At 47.3% G+C, this 10,198-nt stretch overlaps 2 protein-coding genes across 2 annotated transcripts; one reads left to right on the forward strand and one right to left on the reverse strand.

The window, feature by feature from the left end:
- Positions 1-218: 218 nt before the first annotated feature.
- Positions 219-3,693, reverse strand: LOC136496101 (probable receptor-like protein kinase At1g30570). The gene is made up of 3 exons (XM_066491816.1): positions 3,559-3,693; positions 3,321-3,420; positions 219-3,117 (listed from the first exon to the last, which is right to left on the reverse strand). The coding sequence occupies exon 3, from the start codon at positions 3,058-3,060 to the stop codon at positions 532-534; it is 2,529 nt and encodes an 842-aa protein (XP_066347913.1). The 5' UTR covers positions 3,061-3,117; positions 3,321-3,420; positions 3,559-3,693; the 3' UTR covers positions 219-531.
- A 2,106-nt stretch (positions 3,694-5,799) lies between these two features.
- Positions 5,800-9,065, forward strand: LOC136496123 (uncharacterized). Its single transcript, XM_066491832.1, has 5 exons — positions 5,800-5,825; positions 5,919-6,831; positions 6,944-8,493; positions 8,560-8,841; positions 8,918-9,065. Exons 1-5 carry the CDS (start codon positions 5,800-5,802, stop codon positions 9,063-9,065), a joined length of 2,919 nt encoding a protein of 972 aa, XP_066347929.1.
- Positions 9,066-10,198: the final 1,133 nt, after the last annotated feature.

The raw sequence follows: 10,198 nt of genomic DNA on the forward strand, positions 1-10,198 counted from the left end.
GCCATTTAAAGCACCCGAGTGACTGCCACTGAAATCATGTGAAACAAAGATGACACCAAAATGATATACATAATAAGAAGTAGCCGCTAAGCATCGCTTGGCTGATAAGCCATGGCTAAAAGTGCCGTTGGTTTATTTGTTGTGAGATAAAAATATTATTCGTTTGCTGAAAAAATATGGCTTATAAACCAAACGAACAAGACGAATATATCCTCAAAGATATCTATAATTATCAATCCATTTATACAGGTCACACAGGCAGCAGTACATGAACGGTGGTTATGCAGATTGCATGATACAGATGTCAAGGAAACTCTTGACACTTCTGCGTCTTTTTTTTGGGGGGTTTGGTAATCTACAGAAAAAAAAAGTCCTATTATTCTACAGTTGTCAAGCAGGAGAACGCCCAAAGGAATAAGAATCAACTGACATAGCTAAAAAAAACTAAGAGAACAATATAACACAACTTTACATCATAATCATGGCTACAAAGCAAGATTTTTCAGTGGGTTTTGCTGAAGTCAGAAGTTCTCATGTGTCTAGTTCCTCTCTGATACTTGATGGCTTAGAGTGGCGTTCCTCTTCCCCCTCTCTGATGTGAGGAAGGCTAAAGGATATATCAGCGAATCCCAATTCACCGCTTCCAAACGATTCAGACTCTACATTTCGCTTGTAAGCTTCATGGAGCTGCAGCACATACTCAAGGTGCCACAGGACCTCACCCATTGATGGCCTGCTTCTCCCATCATCAGCGAGACATTTCTCCGCAATCTCACCAAACTTCTTCAGGGATTCTGATGAGAAGTCACCATCCAGACGAGGATCCATGATTGCTTCCAGCGAGCGCTGGCGCTGCCACCTCATCGCCCACTCTGCCAAATTGATTTGATCCTTTCGCAATGTGGGATCTATCACAGGCCTTGCACAGGCAACTTCAAAGAGCACCACTCCAAAAGAATACACATCGGATTTTTGTGTGAGTTGCTGCCTCCGGAAGTACTCAGGATCTAGGTATCCAAAGCTTCCCCTGACTGCAGTGCTAACATGGGTTTGGTCGAGCGTTGGTCCAGTTTTTGACAGCCCAAAGTCTGCTATTTTTGCAACAAAATTCTCGTCCAACAGAATGTTAGTGGTCTTTACATCCCTGTGGATTATACCTCGGTCCGCTCCTGTGTGGAGGTAGTGAAGGCCACGGGCCGCACCAATGCATGCATCAATCCGTTGCTTCCATGTCAGAGGAGGAAGGTTGCTCCCGTAGAGATGGCTTCTCAGTGTTCCCTTAGTCATGTATTCGTAAACTAGAATCATCTCTTTCTGCTCTTCACAGTAGCCAATCATTGCAACAAGGTGCCGGTGCCGAAGCTTGGAAAGCATCTCAATCTCTGTTTCAAATTGTTTCAGACCCTGGCCACATAATGTATTAGCACGCTTGATAGCCACTGTAGTGCCCTCATCGATCTCACCTTTGTAGACCTTTCCAAATCCTCCAGTTCCAATGATTAAGGACTCATCAAAATTCTTCGTGGCAGCCCTAATCTCTGCAATGCCGAATCTTCTTCCCATCCTATGACCGATGGAAGAGGCATTTCGTGCCAAGGACGATTTACTGGTTGCACGGGCATCTGTAGTGCTTTTCATAGCCTCATGGAGAACCAACGGATGCCATCCGGGAGGGGCCTCCTTCTTGACAGCTTTTCGTTTCTTTCTTATATAACACCAAGAGAACAGAACAACACTTGTAACTGCAACTAAAGATGCTGAGCCAATACCAACTTCTTCCCATAGACCTTTATTCTTTCCCCCTTTTGAAGAACCCCTTTGGTTGCCCGTGTCAATATGACCAAGCACGTAAGAAAGGTCGGAATCCTTGCTGAGCTTGAATATCTCCAAACCATTCAGAAGTGCATCAGCACCTGAGGCACTGGTCATGGAATCAGGGCCTAGCTGCAGCCAAAGTGAGTCTGCCTGCTGTGTTGAGTTGTCAAAGAAGTCCTCATGATGTGCTTTATTAATTCCCCCAGCCCTAGCATACACATCATAGTTCTCAGCAGCAGTCTTGTTATTGATGTAGATCTCGAAGATCCTCTGGCTGGGCTTGTCATAGACAAGCTCACAGAAATGAAGGCGGACTAAGTAATCAAAGTTTGGGTGGACATAGAATCGCCATGACACGTTAAACCGCTTGTCCACAACCATGTTATTGCTCATGATTCTTGCAGTCTCGTAAACATCAATTGGCGCAATTGATGAGTCGTTGCTTGATATATACATTATGCTTGAAACATTAGACACAGTCTGAGCAGCATTTGTAGAAAACATGAATGCTTCATCAGTGTACCATGGCCTATGGAGATACTGATCACTGGCCGATTTAAGTGCAGGACCTCCAATGTTCAGCCGGTACATTGTCTCAACACCTCTGCCACGCAAGCCAAGAGGAAGCTGCATGCCTGCACTGCCAACTTTGCTCACTGTATCATTGAACAAATTATCTGGGGCCAGCATGACCTCAATTGCATTCACAAAAGCAAACGACCCAGGTCTTGGATCAAACTCAATATTCAGGCCACGAGCACCAACTACGAGAAAGTACTCCTTGACAACTGCACTGATGACTGAATTGCTCACAGAGGCTCTCCAAGCAATCTCCTCTGACACATTGAATTTTGAAACAAGCTTGAAATCATTTGCTGTGACATCAAACACAGAATTGTTTGCACTGAAATTCCCAAATGTCGAAGGGAAGAAATGCAATCTGACACAGTAACTTCCTGGCAGCACACTAATGGTATACCAAGTTGCCGCATCAAAGAAACGGGCAGAACTGTAAAGCGGTCCGAATATCTCATCGGAATTGCTCTTTCCGACCAGTGATGCAGCAAGCCCAGGACTGCTCAAGGTAAAATTCCCCTCAGGGGTCATGTCCCCGGTCCATCTCCGCCCATCAGCACCAACAGTGCCATTCGAGCCACAGCTCAGAAGCAGTTCGCTTCCATGAGCTTGCAGGAACTGCAAGTTGAGAAATGCAATGCTCACCACAGCCAGTACAAATGGACTCATCTGAACGTCAATCACTGCCACTTTTAGCTCTTGCAGGTCTCATTTAGTCAACAGAGCCTAAAATTAAACACAAAAGAAGCCTTAAACACAGCAATTAAATACAATAGGCAGAGGTAGCAATTACAATGTTCGTCATTTCCCCTTCAGATCCAAAACGTCAAAGAAGCTAGATACTAACAGACAACAACTACCAAAAAAACAGCACCCCGCTTTGGAACGGAAATGAAAGAGGTGAACACGAGAGAATTGAGGCGCCTCACCTCGCCGAGACGCGCCGCCGGCGAGATCCGGGCCACCGGCTGGCGCCGGCTGCCTGCATCCCGGCGCCCAGCACGCGCGGCTCGCCGGCCTCCGAGCAACCTGCGAGGTACGGGGCATGAGGAAAGCGGTTACACTCGCGTCACCGTCACCTCGCCCCAAAAAAACGAACGAAAATGTGGCGACCGCCCGCTCGGCTGAGCGGGCGGCGCCGGGCGCGCGGCGAGAGCGGTAGCTCACCGGAGTCGGCCGGATCTCTAGGCCGGGACAGCGGTGGAGCGGAGGGGAAGGAAGGAAGGGGGGGCTCGCCGAGGAGCGGGTCCGGGCGGGCGTCGGGCGGTGGGGGGCCACCGTCAGTGAGACGCGGAGGGCATGGGGGGTGAGGCCCGGAGCGGTGGGGGGAAAGGCGTATATATATCTGGAGGGGATACCCATGTGCTTAGCCCGGGGGTTGGAGTGCCAAATGGCTCGCTAGTTACCTTTACCCTTTTCTAGGCTTTTACTGTGACCTCGGTTACCATGCTTAATCCCACTGTTATCTCGAAAATCAGCCAGTCTCGTTAAAAAAAAAATGTCACCTTCCCATTGGACGGCTCCTCCTGCCTCGTATTTTGAGACCCAAAAAAAAAGTTTAACCGATTGGTTGGATCTGGACGGTGCCTATTGGCGGCTCTAAGGGCCATCGCAGGGATTCAAAATCAAAACCTGTGTGATTTTAGATGATTCAAAATGAATATGTATATCCTGTGTCAGAAATAGGAGAATCTCAAATAAATAGTACTACTAGATAATGGATGCACTGGCGCGCACGTACGTGGATAGATCCAGCAGCTGAACACGTCGCGGAGCTTGTACTTGGCTTGCCATCCCGTTTTTTTTTTTCTGTTGTTATAATGGAATGTTTTTTCACAGTGTACTTGCGCCTGGCTGGCCTCTCTCTCTAGGATTCAGGGGCTGTTTGGATGGAGCCCTCCCAGGCAGCTCCATCCCCAGGCAGGCATCTCAACCCTAGGCGTTCAAAATCGGACGTCTGAGGGAGATCCCATCGCCAGACAAGTTTCACCAGTAAAGAACCAAACAGGCCTTCAGGGCGTGGACGTGGTGGAGGGGGGGGACGGGATGGGACGGGGCTGTGTTTAGTTGTAGGAATTTGGATTTTGGGGTTATTGTAGCACGTTCATTTTTATTTGGTAAATAGTGTTTAAACATGGACTAATTAGGCTCAAAACGTTCGTCTCGTAATTTCCCACCAAACTGTGCAATTAGTTTTTCTTTTTGTCTACATTTAATGCTTCATGCACAGGCCGCAAACATTCGATGTGATAAGTACTATAGCAACTTTTTAGAAGTTAGGGTGGAACTAAACAAGGGCCAAAGTGGCGGATGACCGAAAGCCAAGGGCCTGTAGGCCAGTGCAGCACGACCATTTTTACCCCACGTTGAAACGCGACAGAAATGAAAAGCGACAACGCATTGCCATCGACCTCTCTCTCCGTGTGTGGTTTTTTTCCCCTCTGAGGCAGGCAGCTAACATTATTGATACATTATCTTTTGCAATAATAATGTAATGTGGGACACATAATCAAAGGTGATTTGACCTGAGAGAGTTATAGAATACTCCCAGTATTCTATAAGCCCTGGGTGAAAGTTATAGCGGCCGGGCGTTTGACCCTGTGGGTTTTTTTTTCTGGACCTTTTTCTGCTGGGCTGGGCGGCGAGGAGTGCGTTCCGGTGATGTCAGGCCGGGGGCAGGGCAGTGGCGTGCGTGGTGGTGACTGGTGGTGAGTGGTGGTACGTCCGGCCGAAACGCGGCCGTAACAAGGATGTATCACCAGTCGAGATCTGTCCCGTCGCTAGCTTTTCGGACCAGCCAGATCGAAGAACCCAACCATGCGTCATGTGATGCGCCCGCGGACCGGACACCGGACCGAGCGACGAGCCAAAACCAACCAAACTGCCGGGGACATCTAATTATTTGCCACTCTTACGGAGGCCGACTCTCTGATTGTCAACTTTGTGGTGGCAACTATAAAAATATCCTAGAAAATAGTAACTCGCCTAATATTTTACCATTTTTGCTGACGTGGCATGCCAGATCAGCCAGCCAGTTTGAAAACGGGCCGTTGACGCTCGAAGACCGAAGCCAAAAGACCATTCTGCCCCCGCCGTGTATTGCTTAACCAGCGCCGTCTCTCCCCCTCCCATCTGTTCAGTCCACTCGCTTCTCTCCGGGATTCTCTCCCGTCCCTCCCCTTTCATTCCCCGTGGCGGCGCTTGCTCGAGGCGGGCAGGCGGGAGCTCGACGGCGGCGCCAAGTCGCGTCCCCCAAGTCGCAGGACGGCACGACGCCTGCAAGGTTAGATCTACTTCCTTCTTCTACCTACGCGCGGCATCTATGAATGGGGGGATTCCTGGTGCTAGGGTTTCCTAATTTTCGTGTGTTGATGTAGGATTCGGATGTAGAGCAAACCATTAGCCACGATGGTGTTGTCTCCGTGCCCCCCGTGGTATGTTTCATTGTTATGGCATGTATGTGAGGGGATCCCGTATGTGAGGGATGTCCTAACTCCCGATTTGTTTGTTTTGCTTGTCACTGTCAGGATTGATCCTGACAATGCTTTTAGAATCCATGTTAGCGTTGATAAATACACTTTGGCTAACGACTATGGAGTGGTTGACCTAGATGCTCAAGAACATGACCTGTGGTTTGACAGTAGCAATGTGTACACACTGAATGACTTTGTAGATGATATGGTCAGCAAGATCATTTGGGGCCGCAGTCAGCAACTGCTTATTTGGGGTGTTGACATTGACAGTGGAACAGAGTGGAAGGTTACTAGCAGTGATCAGTTTGAGGAGATGATAATGTCTAGGATGGATGAGAAGGTAATGCATGTTAGTTGTGATGTTGTTGAGAAAGATGCAGTTGGTCTGAATGATGTTGTTAGCAGAGCAAACAAAGGTGGGTCTTCTACTACTGCTGCCCATTCTGGTGTGACAAATGCAGGACATGCAGAGAATGTAGAAGGCTTAGGTGACACTTGTAGTACTCCTGAAGAAGGTAGAGCTGAAGAAAATGTGGTTGATTGGAACACATTGACTATATTGGCTGATGAGAACTGTGATGGTGAAGCTAATGCTGTGGTAGATGAGGATCAAATCTATGAGGCTTTTGGATTCAAGGCAGCAGATGAGGCTACTGCAGATGAGGTTCCTATTCCTAACATACCTGCTGATGTGGAGGATGAAATGAATGAGGCAGCAATCCCTGTTAATGATGACCTAGGAGATGAGCCAATGTTTGGTTGGGATAGAGACAACCCTGACATGAGTGTTGGGACACTGTACCCTTGCATGGATGATTTTAGGATGGCAGTTAGGCAGCATGCTATTGTGAATGAGTTTCAATTGGGGACAGAGAAGTCTGACAAGGAGAGGTTTAGGGGCTACTGCAGTTCCAAGGGCTGCCCATGGAAAATTAGAGCTAGGACACTGAAGGATGGCAGTGTCAGGGTACCAATACTAACACTTTTTTTGTCCTTTTGGTGTAACCTTATTTCTAATATTTGCATGTTGTATATGAATTTATCTTAACTATTTCTGACATTTCTTCATGTATGTGCAGATCCAAATCAATAAGGGTACCCACAAGTGTCCTTCAAAGAGTAGAGTTCTTGGGAGGATGGCATCCCAGAAGTGGATTGCTGAGAGGGCTATACCACTATTGAAGGATAATCCTGAGATGGGCCCCAAAGCTGTAAAGGAAGAGTTAGAGAAGAAGTACAACATAAAGATTCCATATCAGACTGTATTTTATGGGAGACAGAGGGCTACAGATAAATTATTTGGTAAGTGGGATGATTGTTTTGATTATTTGTTTAGATTCAAGGCTGAGATTGAGCTTAGGTCTCCTGGTAGTGTAGTTGAGATAGATACAGTTACTGTGGAAGGCAAGGTTCACTTCAGTAGATTTTTTTGTGCCTTCAAAGCAAGTATAGATGGATTTAGAGATGGCTGCAGACCCTATATTAGTGTAGATTCAACTACTCTCAATGGTGAGTGGAATGGCCACATGCCTGCAGCCAATGCAATAGATGGCCACAATTGGTTGTACCCAATTGCTTTTGGCTTCTTTGATTCAGAGACCAAGGATAATTGGACTTGGTTCATGGAACAGTTAGGGAAAGCAATAGGACCAATGAACCACTTGGCTATATGCACTGATGCATGCAAAGGGCTAGAAGCAGCTGTGAAAAAGGTTTTCCCTGGAGCAGAGCAGAGAGAGTGTTTCAGGCATCTCATGGAAAATATGAAGAAAATGTTTACAGGAAATGCCTATGCCAAGTACATGTGGCCAGCAGCAAGGGCATGCACAGTAGAGAAGTTCAATAAATTGATGGACAAAGTTATTGAAGCCTATCCAGGAGTTGTTCCATGGTTGAAGGAACATCACAGTTTACTGTGGGCCAGGAGTGGATTCAAGGAAGAGATCAAGTGTGACTTCATAAATAACAATTTGGCTGAATCTTGGAATGCATGGATCCAAGCACACAAAGATCTACCATTAGACATTCTAGCTGATGCTATCAGGCATAAGACAATGGTACTTTTTGAGAAGAGAAGGAAGATATCCAAGGCCCTAAAAGGATTCATACTACCAGCAATAATTCATCAGCTAAATGCAGCCTCAAAGGGACTGAACCATCTGAAGGCAACTAAGGGTGGACCCAACCAAGCAGAGGTGATAGTCATGTACAATGATGAAGTTGTCAAGAGGCATGTTGTCTACCTGGACCAACATGAGTGTACATGCAGAGAGTGGCAAGTGAGTGGCAAGCCCTGTCCCCATGCACTGGCAGTCATAACAACTGAAAGGCAGCCAAATATGGAGAAATATGTGGATGTGGCCTACTCAGTGCACAAGTTCCAAGCAGCATATGCAGGAATGATTCCTGTCATCACTGATAAGAGCCAGTGGCCAGTAGTTGAGAAGGGATTCAAGCTTCTTCCACCAATTGGGAAGAAAAGAGGACTTGGGAGGCAAATGAAGAAGAGGGTTAAGGGATGCCTGGAGAGAAGTGGCAAAGCCACAAGGCAGGTTATTTGCAAGGGCTGTGGTGAATTAGGCCATAGAAGGACCAGTTGGAGGTGCCCACTAAGTGGCACCAAAAAAAGGTAACTTACTAACCTACCTTTGCTGAAATCCTTTCACCATTGCTAACTAACTTAATGAAATTGCAGGAAGAGGACAAGAAAGACAAAGACCAAAAAGGGGCCAAAGAAGGGTGCTGACAAGGAGTATGAACCTGCTCCAGCTAGTGAAACTGCAGCAGCACCACCTGAGCCTTCACCAGCTCCACCAGCAGAAGCAGCACCTGAGCCTTCACCAGCTCCACCAGCAGAAGCAGCACCTGAGCCTTCACCAGCTCCACCAGCAGAAGCAGCACCATCACCAAGGACTCCAAGAACAAGGGCAGCAGTAGCAAGGGAAAGAGAGGCAGAGGAAGCAGCAGCAGCAGCAAGGTAAAATCTGAACCTAAATTGTGACTCAGGAACTTGCCATCTCGACAACAGCTCACTAAACCACTTTCAAATGCAGGAGGTTGAACTTGGAAGCTCCACAACCACTTGAAATGATCATTCCAGAGGCTGAATCTCTGCCAAACCCTGCACCAGCCAAGAAGATGACCCCTAGGAGGAAGCAGCTAGCCACAAATGTGAAGAGTTCTTCTGCCAAGGGAAACTGATGAAGCAATGAATCCTTGTGATCCATATTTTGGGAACTCTGTTATGTCATTGAAAGGTGCATGAACAACTTGTTATGGTATTGTAAGTTGAATGGACAACTTGTAATGTATTGCCTTATAGGCCTGAACAACTTGTGATGACTTTGCTAGGGTTGTGTCATGTATGCAGACTGAACTTGCTATGTTTGTGTCATGTATGCGGACTGAACTTGCTATGGTTGTCAAGAGCATATCAGTGGTCTTGCAGTGATGATTTTTGGATATCATGTACAAGTGAAATAACAGAAACAATATTCCATTAACCATTCAACATTTTCACACATATATGCCCACTGATTGGTCAGACTCATACTAAAACACAGAGCTCATTACTCAACTGAGATACAACTTGAAATAGTTCAACGGGATCCCTAGTTCAACTAACAGACAAGGGAACTAACAACTAGTCAAACTAACAGAGAACACATACATAGCTCCAACCACTACACCAGCACCCATGACCAAGCTCAAAGCCTTCACTGCACCAACCAAAGCATCCAGCTTCACCTCCATTGAGTTCTTCTACACACGCACCAGTGCCCTTGAATCAGCTTCTTCCTCTACTGCGCCATGTTGTTCTAGATTCATCACAATCTTCCCCTGGTCCACCAATATGGCTAGGTACTCTTGCTGCCACTCAAAAAACCTACAAGATCCTGGAACCTAATCACATGGAAACATATTTGATGTGACAATCGATTCAAAACCCTAACAAATCGGAACCCAAAGAATATGGCTTACCCCTTGCATGTTCCTGGGACATTTGAAGAAGGCACGACCCTTGTTGCATTTCTCATCTGTCTAGGGCCACGAGCTCGAGCACCCTCTGCAGCCCACACTCCTCGCACATGATGAGGGGGAGCCCTGTCTGCCTCCCGAGTGGGTACTCCCCTATCCTATCCGACAGCTGCGGACGCCTATTGCGTGTTGATGAGCTCGCTCGACGGGACATGGCGGCTAGGGTTGGGGAGGGCAATGGAGGGGCGCCGGCAACCAAGGACGGGGAGACGAGGGATCCCGGGAGACGAAGGAAGAAGAAGTGCGGAGAGAAGCGAACAGATGGGAGGAGACGGCGCTGGTTAAGCAATACACGG

The sequence above is a fragment of the Miscanthus floridulus genome, chromosome 12 (genome assembly GCF_019320115.1).
Source record: "Miscanthus floridulus cultivar M001 chromosome 12, ASM1932011v1, whole genome shotgun sequence".
NCBI classification, from domain to species: Eukaryota; Viridiplantae; Streptophyta; class Magnoliopsida; order Poales; family Poaceae; genus Miscanthus; species Miscanthus floridulus.